Source organism: Diorhabda carinulata, chromosome 12 (genome assembly GCF_026250575.1).
Source record: "Diorhabda carinulata isolate Delta chromosome 12, icDioCari1.1, whole genome shotgun sequence".
Lineage (NCBI taxonomy): Eukaryota > Metazoa > Arthropoda > Insecta > Coleoptera > Chrysomelidae > Diorhabda > Diorhabda carinulata.
The window spans coordinates 1,315,571-1,331,859 of record NC_079471.1 but is presented as its reverse complement, the minus strand read 5'-3'; the positions used below and the strand labels follow the sequence as shown (position 1 = coordinate 1,331,859).

At 30.6% G+C, this 16,289-nt stretch overlaps 2 protein-coding genes across 2 annotated transcripts; one reads left to right on the top strand and one right to left on the bottom strand.

The window, feature by feature from the left end:
• Positions 1-103: 103 nt before the first annotated feature.
• On the bottom strand, positions 104-2,169 carry LOC130900208 (testis-expressed protein 10 homolog). Its single transcript, XM_057810686.1, has one exon. It carries the CDS (start codon positions 2,046-2,048, stop codon positions 132-134), a length of 1,917 nt encoding a protein of 638 aa, XP_057666669.1. The 5' UTR covers positions 2,049-2,169; the 3' UTR covers positions 104-131.
• An 81-nt stretch (positions 2,170-2,250) lies between these two features.
• On the top strand, positions 2,251-6,208 carry LOC130900209 (actin-related protein 8). The gene is made up of 4 exons (XM_057810687.1): positions 2,251-3,090; positions 3,146-3,464; positions 3,559-3,941; positions 4,003-6,208. Exons 1-4 carry the CDS (start codon positions 2,601-2,603, stop codon positions 4,506-4,508), a joined length of 1,698 nt encoding a protein of 565 aa, XP_057666670.1. The 5' UTR covers positions 2,251-2,600; the 3' UTR covers positions 4,509-6,208.
• Positions 6,209-16,289: the final 10,081 nt, after the last annotated feature.

The following is a 16,289-nucleotide window of genomic DNA, read 5'->3' as shown; positions in this document are numbered from 1 at the left end:
ATTGATCTTTGAGAAAGCTACTAAGCCAATCGCTAAATTGTTGATACCAAAAAGTTTATTATTTATAATGTATGGAAAGGATATTTAAAAAATGAAACGAATATTGAATTTTAATAATATATTAAAATTTTTTAACAAGAATTTTGTTTACAAATATGTACTTGCTCTTTGATTATATTACAGTCCTGTTCAGGAAGGATATTTACCAAATTTTTTAATAACTCTTTTGCTTCTTCACAAGTTAACTCCTTTATGTAATAAAAAATAAAAGCCATTTCTCTTCTAAGTATTTTTTCATCTTTATAACCCTTTTTAGTAATAATAATACTATTAGAAGATATATTATTCAAAATTCTTCGCATATTCTTCTTTACAGCAGTTAAAAACGTAACGCAGTTCTTTCTAGCTAACTCTAGTAGAATTTCTATTGTAATATCATTAATTTGTGTCTTGCAAAGTGATTCCGTTAAAGATAAAAGCCAATTCTGATACTGCGATGATTTTACCAAATATGGGTTTTCAACTAATTCTGCTAACATTTTGAATAAAACGATTTTATGTTTTTCCTTAATGGTACCATTGTTATAAAAAACTATCAAGTTTTCCAAAATTTGAACAGCACTAACATTAGATTTTTTCCAAACAATGCATTTCTCAACCAAACTAATCTTAATAAAATTAATTAGATCGTCTATACTAGTTAAATTGACATAATTTTTTGTTAACAAACATTTATTTATGTAATCCGCTATACGTTTCAATTCATTCTTTGCAGTATTTCTTATAAACGTTGCATTTAGTATAAAATAAATGTGGCATATTATAATATTTTCCCTAACGCAATTAGAATCTAAATTCGTATTCAAAGACAAAGCGTTCACTTTTACTTTCTTATTATTGTTGAAATTCTCATTTTGAGCATAAGGAAAGTTGATTAACAAGTTATTAAAAAATTTATTTGCTTCTGCAGACATAAAAATAGATTTCAAGTAATCGTGACTGCAATCTTCTAAATATTTCCACAGAAGATATATAGTTTTAACAACACTACTTAAAATAGCAGACGCTTCATTACTAAGACAAGTACTTTCATTTGCTGGTTTTTGTACCTTATTTTGAGGCACAACTTCCATCCAAATTTCATATAAAACCGGAATGAGACTAACAACGTGACTGTCTAAAGTATTTTTATCCATAGCAGTACTTTTATCACTATTACTGTTACGATTACTTAAAATTTTATAAAACGAGTTTTTATAAATTGGAATGTAGTAGTTATTTGAAGCAAAGCAAGTAACATTATCTACTTCCTCGTTAATATCTTTGTTTTTATTCAAAATTAATTCAAGTATCGTATGTAATCTACTCAAGACTTTAATTCTCCACGAAACACTAGTCATTTTACTGCCTAAATTAACAGTAACCGTACGACTCAAATTATTTTCAACCCTTAATCTAGAAATAAGAGTGAAAAAATCTGGTAATAATTTATCAGATGTTTTAGATATTAAACCGCAATCGTTTATCAAAAAGCAATCTAGGAATTTGAGCGAATCTTCTTGTATGTTATGATTAATATTAGTCATTGCACAACGCATGTTAGTTGAAAAGTAATTGAAGAAAGGTTCTAATTTTTCTCGTGGAGTCGTTTCCAAGATAGTGCTAATAACCTTAGCTGCGTTACTCCTCACTTTTCTTTCCCTGTCTTGCATAAGATTACTTACGTTTAAAATTATTTCTCCTAAATTACCAATTTCTTCCGAATATTGTTTAAACATCTCCACCAGTTCTTCGCACGCAGAACTCCTGACGTTTTCATTATAATGATTTAATCTGTTACATAAATCCTTTACATCAAGTTTTCTTCTACTCAAAGGAATCTGGCTATTTTTCTCTTTTAATTGTTCTGAAAGTACGATTGGTTTTATTTTAAATGTAGCTTTAGTTTCATTTAAGCCTTTCGGTAAAAAATTTGTTTTGCTTTGTTTTAGTTTCACTTTAGCTTTGTCGGCTTTTAGGTTTTTCTTATGACGATGATTTTTACCCATGCTTTATTTAATTTTATACTCGCGTGTAAATAATTATAGGTTATGTTATTAAATCTGTACCATTGAGTTAATATTAAAGATGAAAAGAGCGAGATACTTGAACTTGTTCAACAGTTGATAAAGAGAGAAAGAACATTAGTATACCACTCTACTTTATTCTAATTGGATCTTTAATATTAACTGTGTACATAAAACACCAATCAAAAGCGAGTAAAGAGAGGTAGAAGGTGGTATATCGACACTCTGTTTCTCTTTCAATAATACCCTTCCAATTACATACCGCCCTCTCTATGTAACTTTATGACCTATACTTTTGTGTAAGTGATTATAGGTTATGTTATTTTTTGTATACATCTAACTTAGACAGTCTTCTATTAAAGTTTATTTTTAGTGCGCACGAATAATTAGTTTTTGTTAAAACCTAAGTGTATATATAATATCGAAAGTATCTTTTGTAAACCAGAAGATTCAATGTTAGTAAACGTAGTGTATATTGTATACATAACCTAAACTGTTTACTATATAAAGTTGACCGTAAAACAGAATCACGGGATGACTTTAGGTGGAACGCCTACAGAAGTACCTGTAGAACAGGTACACGCTAAAAGTATCATAGTTATCCATCCGGGGTCGTTAAATTTAAGAATAGGCAGAGCTTCAGATTTAAATCCGTTAACAACTTTACATGCTATCGCAAGGAGGAGATTACCGAATGGAATTGAATATACAGACAGTTTTTTACCAGAACGAGTTGATTCGACGCAAATACAAGAATTGGAGGAAGCTAGACTAGCAGTATCACATACCTTACAGTCTTGTCTACAATCTGATGGACGAAGAAGGTATGCTACTCCACCGCAACAAATAGCAGCTTTTAATCGTCGTTCCGAACCGGAATTAGTGAGTAACACAGGTGGTGATTGGGTAAAACCGGAAGGTGACTTAGTTATTGGTAATGATATATTGCGATTGGATCCAAAGCAAGAATTCAACATACATTTTCCTTATAAAAGGGGAGAACTAAATGTTCATTCAGGACCAGGTTAGATACGTCGTTGAAGTATTTGTTAGACAATTTTAGATGAACTATTTTTCAGGGGGTTCAATCACATCTATTATGGCCGATTTAGAAACAATATGGACTTATATACTTGAAGTGAATTTTCAAATTAGTCGAAAGGAGTTAAAACATCACAAAGCTGTTTTAGTGATACCAGACGTTTATAATAGGGTGTATTTAAGGGAATTAATGTATCTTTTGTTATGTAAAATTGGTTTCGGTAGTTGTTTTTTACTACAGGATCACGTGGCAGCTACATTCGGATCCGGATTAAGTTATGCGTGTGTAATTGATGTTGGGGATCAAAAAACGTCAGTTTCTTGTGTTGAAGATGGGATTTGTCACCAAAATACCAGGTATTTTAAAATTCGAATTACCTAACTTGTATTGTTCAAAAATTCAACATTCAATATACTCGAGCTTACATATTCAAAACTTGTCTATTTTTAGGGTTAGATTGGATTACGGGGGTGGTGATATAACTCAAGTATTTTTTTGGCTTCTTCAAAAATGCGCTTTTCCTTATAAAGACTGTATGGATAAAAATAAATTAGATACGATGTTGTTAAGAAAACTCAAGGAAGATTTTTGTCATGTTAATTTAGATGTATGTGGTTCTCAGGAGAAATCTTTTATCTTAAAACAACCCGATATGCCAGTTTATCATTTCACTATTCAAGTTGGTGATGAATGTATTGTTGCTCCATTGAGTCTCTTTAGTCCTGAATTATTTGCCATCACAGGACCAAAATTCATACATACCCAGAAGATATCAACCGGAGACCCTGAAGATCCACATGATGAAATATATTTGAGGGATATTAGGAAAAAGGGTGAGATCTAAGTTTCCACCAATTATAATTCCTATTTATCGTTATAAATTTTGTTCTACAGGTATGAAGGAAAGTTTGGATACAGCAAATTCCGATATGTTAAATGATACTTTTCTTGATAACCAACAAAATGCTCCTAACGAAGACGATATTGTGGTGGATGCTATGGATCCGATTATGCCAGCATCTATTAAAGAATTTGTAACAAATCCAGGGCAAATATTGAGTCTGGATCAAGCGGTTCTTCAAAGTATTGATAGATGTCCAAACGAAGAAATAAAAAGGAAAATGTACGGGTGCATTTTAGTGGTTGGTGGAGGGATGAAATTTTCAGGTATAGGCACGTGGCTCCAGAATAGAATTTCACTTCAGATTCCTTATTTGTATCGAGCTGAACAACTCGATATTGTAACCAATCCTCGAGATATGGATCCAGCAATGGTCGCATGGAAAGGAGCTTGTATTATGTCCTGTTTGGAAACTGCTCACGAACTTTGGATCCAGGCTGAGGAATGGGAAAAATTTGGTGTAAGAATCTTAAGAGAGAGGGCCCCGTTTACATGGTAGACAATCGATATTCTATTTCCAAATATAGATTGAGAAATGTAGTAGAGAATTTAAACGAATAAGTCGATAATCATTTTTTATTTGTATAATTAACATACATAGTGCAAATCAAATTCCAATTATTTCATATTTTTGATACACTGAGAGTAAATGTTGGAAACAAAACCATTTTTATGAATATTCAACAAAATTATTTTGAAAAATACGTGGAACAATATAAAAGCTGTTTGAATGGATTAGCCGCAATTTTTTTTAAATCTTATAAAATAAAGCACTATTTTGAGGTTGTTTTTTTTATTATTTAAATATATACACAACATTAAGATCAGGAAATTTTCATATATACAAAATTGGTTATTTTTCTTTTAATATTAAAAATAATTACACTATTTTTACAACCGAACGGTGACAGGCTGCAGATTTTTATATATTACAACAAATGCCAAGGTCCTAAGTCTGCAGTTTTGCTTCTTCATTTTGGTGTTCACTTCATTATTTTTCTATTATTACCTCGATCTAAATATTTTCTCTTTTAGAATGTTGTATCTGATCTTTCCGAAGCACCCATCCCAATACAATGAAGATTTTTCATGGATGTATATGAACGTCAATACCAAGGAATTATCCATCAACTTTAAATTGTATTTGATTCAGTTCCACGATGCTTTTCGAAGAGTTGGTAACTTGGTAGATGGATCTTGGATTTTAAATAATCAACGGAAAGTTTGACTGAGGAGAAAATAAACACACGAATGAAGTGAATATTTTCTGTATCAGAAGAAATAAAAAAAAACTGCAACAAAATACGAAATTACTTATTCACAAGGCCTTTCGGAGAGCCGGTGATTCAGTAGATACATTCTAGGCTCTAGATTGGTCATGGAAAGTACAATTAAAGAGAAATTAGACTCAACAATGAAGTAAATACATTCTGCTTCCAAAGAAATGGCACAAATTTTAACAAAAAATGAAATTACTGATTTATAAGGCCTACCAGAGACCTGGGGACTCAGTAGATAGATCCTAGGCTATGGATTGGTCATTCAAAATACGATTAAAGAGAAATTAGACTCAACGATGAGGTAAATACATTCTGCTTCCCAAAAAATGGCACAAATTTTAATAAAAAATTAAATGACTGTTTCATAAGGCCTACCAGAGGCTTGGGGACTCAACAGACATATCCTAGGCTGTGGATTGGTGATGGAAAGTACAATTAAAGAGAAATTAGACTCAACAATGAGGTAAATACATTCTGCTTCCAAAGAAATGGCACAAATTTTAACAAAAAATGAAATTACCAATCCACAAAGCATTTCGGAAAGTTGATAGACTCTGGATTGGTAATGAAAAGTATGATTAAAGAGAAAATAAGTACAATAATGCTGAAGAAAGTAAAATACCAGGTGAAATTGGCATTTGCTGTTTTATATATGTATTATGTGAATCTTTAGATTTCCAAATAAACTGTTTCTCGGGTAGTAATTGTTAATAGTTAACAATAAATTTTTCTTAAGCAACATTCCAAGATATTTATAATTGTTTTTATAGGCTAAAATATGTTTCAGTTTTTTCCTTTATCGAAATGTGGGTTTGTTGTAAATTGGGAACAAATATATCAGTCTGTATGTCTTGCAACCTGAGATAAATGCTCGACATTTTTGTTAATCCTGGTTCATGATTTTTTACTAAAAACGACCTTAGCCAAATCTGTGAAAATAGCAATAATTACCCAGGTGAGTATCCAGGATAAAAAATTATTTTAAACAGTAGTTCAAATGTCCCATATGATTTGGTGTTTTGTAATTATGAATATCATTTAAAAATGAACTTGTAGGGTATCATCCAGTTAACAAACTGTCAAAGAATCCTTAAAATAAAAATAAAACAGCAAACTGAGTCCACGTTTTATCACTTGAATATCTTATTGCCTTTTTCATGGAAATATTTTTCATCTGCATGGAACTTAATGTAAATTCTGTTTTTTTACAAACTAATGATAACTACAACGACGAAAATATTAAAATTAAAAACAGTATTATGTCTAACAAAGATTATTGTATATACAGTCTAAAACAGACATATACAGGATGCGCCAAAACATATTTTGTAGTAAAGTACCACATCTGATTCTGGATAAAAAATTACATTCTACCAGTTTCTTTCCAATTGGGTCGTCTCTTTTATTGATACTTTAATTTTACAACAATAAAAAAAATCAAATCCATCAATATGATATAAGAAACAACAAGATGGATAAATATTGTTGGAAGATGGATTTCGAAACCTCCATGTCAAGGATTTGGGTCTTACATGTTGTTGTAAGATGGATTTCGAAACCTCTATGTCATAGAGACGCTCAAAAACTGGGATTTGGGGCTTACCCGTGGTTGGAAGATGGATTTTGAAGCCTCAGTGTCATAGAGAAGCTCAAAAACTGGAATTTGGAACTTACACGTTATTGGAAGATAGATTTCGAAACCTCATTCTCATAGAGAAACTCAAAAACTAGGATTTAGGTCTTACATGTTGTTGTAAGATGGATTTTGAAACCTCTATGTCATAGAGAAGCTCAAAAACTAGGATTTGGGGCTTACACGTTATTGGAAGATAGATTTCGAAACCTCATTTTCATAGAGAAACTCAAAAACTAGGATTTGGGGCTTACACATTGTTGTAAGAAGGATTTTGAAATCTCCATGTCATAGAGAAGGTCAAAAACTGGGAACTCGGTGTTGATGAGCCACGTTAGCCTGTTAAATAGGTCTTGCACATACTCCTCTAGGTGGGATTATGTCGAACAGCTCGGGAGAGCATCTTCTGCGGTAGTATAGATGAAACAAAATCAGGTCATTGACCTTTTTTCTATGATTTATAAGGTTCTAGTCAACTCTGGATCGCCTATAAGTCGAAATACTTCCTTCTGTATTGAATCTAGCATCTTCAGAGGATAGAAGGTTTTGTGGAGTACCCGACAAGCATTGAAGGTGATATTTTATACCAGACAAGACCTAATCCTGAACTACAAGATTTGTGAAAATAACCAGCTTGGGTTTTTGCTGCATTAAACTCAATCAGATAGATTCTACCCAATTCAAGAATGTTTCCAAGATCGGTATTGATGGTGGTGATCTGCCTATTGCCTTAAATATGGACTTTGGTATATTCGGTTAAGGTTCGGAATTGATTTATTTTGATATTAAAGTGGTATATAAACACTTGACACATTCTGTAAAGTCTTGATAGCCAAAATGGCATGAAATATTATAATTGTTCAAATAAATCTAGTCCGAAAAATATAACACGCAGTTTTTAGTAATAATTTCCAAAATACATACACGCTAAATGCTATAACATAAACTTTGTTCTCAGACACCCCTAGAAGTGTATCGGTAGTTAGGGAAGTGGAGATACAAAGTTGGTTATAGCATTAACGTGTTACTGAGAAATTTCCTCAAATCCTTCGAACGGTCAATTGAACTACTTCATAGTGTGGATAGTAATAAAACGAGAACGAATTAATAATAAAAAAAAATAAAGATAAGAAGATTCCATGTATTATTATGTATTATGTAATTATTTAATTTATTTAATTACAAACGTATTTAATAATGCAACCTTAAAAAAATGTTTTTTATACATAATCACATTACAACAGATTTTTTTAATGATTTAATAATAAAAAAAAAGTGTTTTCCTTACAATATAATTAACGATAATTTTTTATTTCTCTCAAACATTTTAATTAATCAAATTAAAGGACTTTCGGTACAAAATGGAGGAAGTACACTGCACGAATAACCAAAAAATCAACAATTTTTTTTTGAAGAGTGTATATTAAATAACGGGTAATTAACACACTCATTCATCAATATATCTACAGTTTTGATTAGTGATAAATAAAAATATGTTATAAATGCAAAATATACCGAGGAATGAACAATGTAAAATAATATTTCTCAAATATCCTTCAAATAAAATGATTTTTCACAAATATATTGCTATAATTGTACCGATATGCTTCTAAGTACTTTTCGAAAACAAAATTTGGTTTACGATAAAAAAATTAAACCAACAAATCAAATCCTAGTTTTTATCCATGTTAACATTAAAATCTTTCCAAAAACATCAATTTTCCTTTCATATAATTCATTTGGACAAGTAGATCAGGAGTTGGAATACGAAGAAGACAAATCGATGAAAGGAAACAAACCTTTGGGGCCCCAGGATGACTATCAAGATCGAAAGAGTTCCTAGTGACAAAAATGTCACAAAATTGATACTCTAAAATAGGTGGAAAGGGATATTCTAAGGGTTGAAACAGATAACATATATTCACATTGTTGCTGGAATCTTAACGGTCAATACCTGAATAGTGCAGGAAATTGAATCCGGTAAAAATAGAAGAATCTGTAATGGAAAATCAAATTGTTTCAAATACAGTCATGAGAAACTAAGTAAACATCTCATTAAATCAAGCATATATACCAAAATCATCGAAGGGGCAAGACTTGAGTTCCAAAAGTCCTTCGGAAGCATGAAAATTAAGGAAAGGAAGATGTAGGGGTGCAGGAAATTGAATCCGGTAAAAATAGAAGAATCTGTAATGGAAAATCAAATTGTTTCAAATACAGTCATGAGAAATTAAGTAAACATCTCATTAAATCAAGCATATATACCAAAATCATCGAAGGGGCAAGACTTGAGTTCCAAAAGTCCTTCGGAAGCATGAAAATTAAGGAAAGGAAGATGTAGGGGTGCAGGAAATTGAATCCGGTAAAAATAGAAGAATCTGTAATGGAAAATCAAATTGTTTCAAATACAGTCATGAGAAATTAAGTAAACATCTCATTAAATCAAGCATATATACCAAAATCATCGAAGGGGCAAGACTTGAGTTCCAAAAGTCCTTCGGAAGCATGAAAATTAAGGAAAGGAAGATGTAGGGGTGCAGGAAATTGAATCCGGTAAAAATAGAAGAATCTGTAATGGAAAATCAAATTGTTTCAAATACAGTCATGAGAAACTAAGTAAACATCTCATTAAATCAAGCATATATACCAAAATCATCGAAGGGGCAAGACTTGAGTTCCAAAAGTCCTTCGGAAGCATGAAAATTAAGGAAAGGAAGATGTAGGGGTGCAGGAAATTGAATCCGGTAAAAATAGAAGAATCTGTAATGAAAAATCAAATTGTTTCAAATACAGTCATGAGAAACTAAGTAAACATCTCATTAAATCAAGCATATATACCAAAATCATCGAAGGGGCAAGACTTGAGTTCCAAAAGTCCTTCGGAAGCATGAAAATTAAGGAAAGGAAGATGTAGGGGTGCAGGAAATTGAATCCGGTAAAAATAGAAGAATCTGAAATGGAAAATCAAATTGTTTCAAATACAGTCATGAGAAATTAAGTAAACATCTCATTAAATCAAGCATATATACCAAAATCATCGAAGGGGCAAGACTTGAGTTCCGTAAGTCCTTCGGAAGCATGAAAATTAAGGAAAGGAAGATGTAGGGGTGCAGGAAATTGAATCCGGTAAAAATAGAAGAATCTGTAATGGAAAATCAAATTGTTTCAAATACAGTCATGAGAAACTAAGTAAACATCTCATTAAATCAAGCATATATACCAAAATCATCGAAGGGGCAAGACTTGAGTTCCGTAAGTCCTTCGGAAGCATGAAAATTAAGGAAAGGAAGATGTAGGGGTGCAGGAAATTGAATCCGGTAAAAATAGAAGAATCTGTAATGGAAAATCAAATTGTTTCAAATACAGTCATGAGAAACTAAGTAAACATCTCATTAAATCAAGCATATATACCAAAATCATCGAAGGGGCAAGACTTGAGTTCCGTAAGTCCTTCGGAAGCATGAAAATTAAGGAAAGGAAGATGTAGGGGTGCAGGAAATTGAATCCGGTAAAAATAGAAGAATCTGTAATGGAAAATCAAATTGTTTCAAATACAGTCATGAGAAACTAAGTAAACATCTCATTAAATCAAGCATATATACCAAAATCATCGAAGGGGCAAGACTTGAGTTCCGTAAGTCCTTCGGAAGCATGAAAATTAAGGAAAGGAAGATGTAGGGGTGCAGGAAATTGAATCCGGTAAAAATAGAAGAATCTGTAATGGAAAATCAAATTGTTTCAAATACAGTCATGAGAAACTAAGTAAACATCTCATTAAATCAAGCATATATACCAAAATCATCGAAGGGGCAAGACTTGAGTTCCGTAAGTCCTTCGGAAGCATGAAAATTAAGGAAAGGAAGATGTAGGGGTGCAGGAAATTGAATCCGGTAAAAATAGAAGAATCTGTAATGGAAAATCAAATTGTTTCAAATACAGTCATGAGAAACTAAGTAAACATCTCATTAAATCAAGCATATATACCAAAATCATCGAAGGGGCAAGACTTGAGTTCCAAAAGTCCTTCGGAAGCATGAAAATTAAGGAAAGGAAGATGTAGGGGTGCAGGAAATTGAATCCGGTAAAAATAGAAGAATCTGTAATGGAAAATCAAATTGTTTCAAATACAGTCATGAGAAACTAAGTAAACATCTCATTAAATCAAGCATATATACCAAAATCATCGAAGGGGCAAGACTTGAGTTCCAAAAGTCCTTCGGAAGCATGAAAATTAAGGAAAGGAAGATGTAGGGGAAGGAATTAAGAGTTTATTGATTAGATACATGGCTAGAAGAACAAGTTAAAGCTCTATGGGGAACAGGATCAGATAAGAAACGGTAGAGAGAAAACTTGGAATCAAATTAGTAGAAATATTGGAAAGAAGAGGTTTATAATGATGTATATATAAGGAATGTTAGAGCTACTTTGGACTCTAACATTTTACAATTGAGTCAGAGTAAAAATATTATAACATTTTACCAACAATTAGTGGAAACTAAACTTTTCTTTTAGATTAATTAGCTATGAAAAGCTATCAGAAGTGAATTTAATTATTAGATACTGTTTATATCTAGTATAATGTTTTTTTTTCTTCGATTAATTAGATTTGGAGAATATTTGAGAAGTGCTGTAAAGAGTTTTGATTCTTCTTTAAACAGATACCTAATTTTAATTGTTTCGATACAAAATTTGGTAAACACTATCTACCTATCTACCACGGCATTACAAAAATTTTTTCTTGCACGATCGAAACAAATTTTTATTTTATTTTTTTTTATTTCTATTATACAACAAAATACACAAAGTCAGTCTAGATATGTACAAATAGTTCGACCACTTAATTTTCATGAAAAACGAGATTTTCAAAATTCGAAACTCTGTAGTTTTCTGAATACCTCGTTGTAATTTAATAAAATAGTCTTATTTTTATTATTTTATGAACCGCCATATTTTCGTTTTGCTACATGAACATAATAATAAATTTTTTGGGAGGTGTCGACCAGGGAAACCAAAAAAAAAATAATAGTAGGAAGAAATCCATTGGAAAAGGAAGAGAATGTAGTAAAAATTAAAGGAAAAATAATTTCCAGTGCGATTTGAGATCGGGAAACGGAAGGGGGTGAGTTTTTAAGGGTTTATTTCGATTTGTGTCAAAACTACAAGTCCTATGGGAAAAAGTTGAATAGCAAAGTTGTAGATCTACAATTTTTGTATTCACTCTTCTATAACATAACCTCAACATTTTTATGAAATATTCAAATAATGTAGTTTTTTGGTTTTTTGTATTTTTTTTTTAATAAAATTTGGTAAAAACTTGGCATTTTATGTCATATACATATTAATACACTTTATTTTGACTTAATTTCGAAAAAGCACTCTAATTTTCAATCAAAAATACTCCTGATTCTACCGTCAAAATATTATCTTTTTCGAAAAAGTTGTTTGTTCGTTGAAATCTCAACTTTCTGATGGTGTAAAAAAATATTAACATTTCCATGCTAAATTTTCTGTGAAAAGGCAAAAAAATCATGGTATAAACATTTCAGACTATTCTAGATCGTTTTGGAATATTTTGTATCATTATAAAGCATTTTAGCTACCTAATTTACCAATCTGGAACATTACAGATACTTCTAGATCGCTTTATGAACTGTATACGTCGATTTATATCGTTCTACAACATTTACAATTCAATCTAGATCGTTTTAGAACGTATAAAATCCTTCTAAGTCTCTCGAAATTGTTCCTTAGTATTCTAGATCGTTTTATAAACGTTTCAGACGATTCTGGATCGTTTTGGAATATTTTGTATCATTATAAAGCGTTTTAGACACTTAATTTATCAATCTGGGATATTATAGATTGTTCTAGAACATTATAGATACTTCTAAATCACTTTATGCACTGTATACGTCGATTTATATCGTTCTAGAACATTTACAATTCAATCTAGATCGTTTTAGAACGTATAAAATCCTTCTACGTCTCTCGAAATTGTTTCTAAGTATTCTAGATCGTTTTATAAACGTTTCAGACGATTCTGGATCGTTTTGGAATATTTTGTATCATTATAAAGCGTTTTAGACACTTAATTTATCAATCTGGGATATTATAGATTGTTCTAGAACATTATAGATACTTCTAAATCACTTTATGAACTGTATACGTCGATTTATATCATTCTAGAACATTTACAATTCAATCTAGATCGTTTTAGAACGTATAAAATCCTTCTAAGTCTCTCGAAATTGTTCCTTAGTATTCTAGATCGTTTTATAAACGTTTCAGACGATTCTGGATCGTTTTGGAATATTTTGTATCATTATAAAGCGTTTTAGACACCTAATTTATCAATCTGGGATATTATAGATTGTTCTAGAACATTTACAATTCAATCTAGATCGTTTTAGAACGTATAAAATCCTTCTAAGTCTCTCGAAATTGTTCCTTAGTATTCTAGATCGTTTTATAAACGTTTCAGACGATTCTGGATCGTTTTGGAATATTTTGTATCATTATAAAGCGTATTAGACACCTAATTTATCAATCTGGGATATTATAGATTGTTCTAGAACATTATAGATACTTCTAAATCACTTTATGAACTGTATACGTCGATTTATATCGTTCTAGAACATTTACAATTCAATCTAGATCGTTTTAGAACGTATAAAATCCTTCTAAGTCTCTCGAAATTGTTCCTTAGTATTCTAGATCGTTTTATAAACGTTTCAGACGATTCTGGATCGTTTTGGAATATTTTGTATCATTATAAAGCGTATTAGACACCTAATTTATCAATCTGGGATATTATAGATTGTTCTAGAACATTATAGATACTTCTAAATCACTTTATGAACTGTATACGTCGATTTATATCGTTCTAGAACATTTACAATTCAATCTAGATCGTTTTAGAACGTATAAAATCCTTCTACGTCTCTCGAAATTGTTTATTAGTATTCTAGATCGTTTTATAAACGTTTCAGACGATTCTGGATCGTTTTGGAATATTTTGTATCATTATAAAGCGTTTTAGACACTTAATTTATCAATCTGGGATATTATAGATTGTTCTAGAACATTATAGATACTTCTAAATCACTTTATGAACTGTATACGTCGATTTATATCGTTCTAGAACATTTACAATTCAATCTAGATCGTTTTAGAACGTATAAAATCCTTCTACGTCTCTCGAAATTGTTCCTTAGTATTCTAGATCGTTTTATAAACGTTTCAGACGATTCTGGATCGTTTTGGAATATTTTGTATCATTATAAAGCGTATTAGACACCTAATTTATCAATCTGGGATATTATAGATTGTTCTAGAACATTTACAATTCAATCTAGATCGTTTTAGAACGTATAAAATCCTTCTACGTCTCTCGAAATTGTTTATTAGTATTCTAGATCGTTTTATAAACGTTTCAGACGATTCTGGATCGTTTTGGAATATTTTGTATCATTATAAAGCGTTTTAGACACTTAATTTATCAATCTGGGATATTATAGATTGTTCTAGAACATTATAGATACTTCTAAATCACTTTATGAACTGTATACGTCGATTTATATCGTTCTAGAACATTTACAATTCAATCTAGATCGTTTTAGAACGTATAAAATCCTTCTAAGTCTCTCGAAATTGTTCCTTAGTATTCTAGATCGTTTTATAAACGTTTCAGACGATTCTGGATCGTTTTGGAATATTTTGTATCATTATAAAGCGTTTTAGACACTTAATTTATCAATCTGGGATATTATAGATTGTTCTAGAACATTATAGATACTTCTAAATCGCTTTATGAACTGTATACGTCGATTTATATCGTTCTAGAACATTTACAATTCAATCTAGATCGTTTTAGAACGTATAAAATCCTTCTACGTCTCTCGAAATTGTTTATTAGTATTCTAGATCGTTTTATAAACGTTTCAGACGATTCTGGATCGTTTTGGAATATTTTGTATCATTATAAAGCGTATTAAACACCTAATTTATCAATCTGGGATATTATAGATTGTTCTAGAACATTATAGATACTTCTAAATCACTTTATGCACTGTATACGTCGATTTATATCGTTCTAGAACATTTACAATTCAATCTAGATCGTTTTAGAACGTATAAAATCCTTCTACGTCTCTCGAAATTGTTTATTAGTATTCTAGATCGTTTTATAAACGTTTCAGACGATTCTGGATCGTTTTGGAATATTTTGTATCATTATAAAGCGTATTAGACACCTAATTTATCAATCTGGGATATTATAGATTGTTCTAGAACATTTACAATTCAATCTAGATCGTTTTAGAACGTATAAAATCCTCCTACGTCTCTCGAAATTGTTTATTAGTATTCTAGATCGTTTTATAAACGTTTCAGACGATTCTGGATCGTTTTGGAATATTTTGTATCATTATAAAGCGTTGTAGACACCTAATTTATCAATCTGGGGTATTATAGATTGTTCTAGAACATTATAGATACTTCTAAATCACTTTATGAACTGTATACGTCGATTTATATCGTTCTAGAACATTTACAATTCAATCTAGATCGTTTTAGAACGTATAAAATCCTTCTATGTCTCTCGAAATTGTTTATTAGTATTCTAGATCGTTTTATAAACGTTTCAGACGATTCTGGATTGTTTTGGAATATTTTGTATCATTATAAAGCGTATTAGACACCTAATTTATCAATATGGGATATTATAGATTGTTCTAGAACATTTTATATACTTCTAGACCGTTTTATGAACTAAAGTCGATTTATGTCGTTCTATTATTCAAAACAAATAAATTACAGTGTGTTTGGGACATGAAAAAGTAAGTTTTAACCAAATTTCATGCAAATGAAAGGTTTTTTATAAGAGATAGAAATAAAGCTCTTGATTTAATTCAATTTTTCAGATAAATTTTGAGGTTATGTGAAAAAATTGTGAATACAAAAGTTTTAGATATTTTTATTACCTACAACTCTGGTATTTAATTTTTTATTTTAGAATGGGTATCATCTATTATTTTTTTTTTCACTTTTTATCATTTTTAAAGGCTTCTACCCTGGTCTCTAGTATACTAAAAAGTTTTTTTTTAAATATATGCCAATAGATTTTTTCTGTGGCTGTAATTGGTAGATTTTATTGTATTAGCCTAGAAAATTTCCAATAAAGTGGGAGAATATACAAAAATAAGAAGCGTTTCTTCAAACAACATTTATGAAATAAGAAAATTCGAAAAACTAAAATATGAGATTATTTTCAATACTAATCTAAATATATATTTTGATAATATGTAGCAAAATGGAAAAGGCATTTAAAAAAACCCACCCAACATATATATACAGCGACTTCTGTACC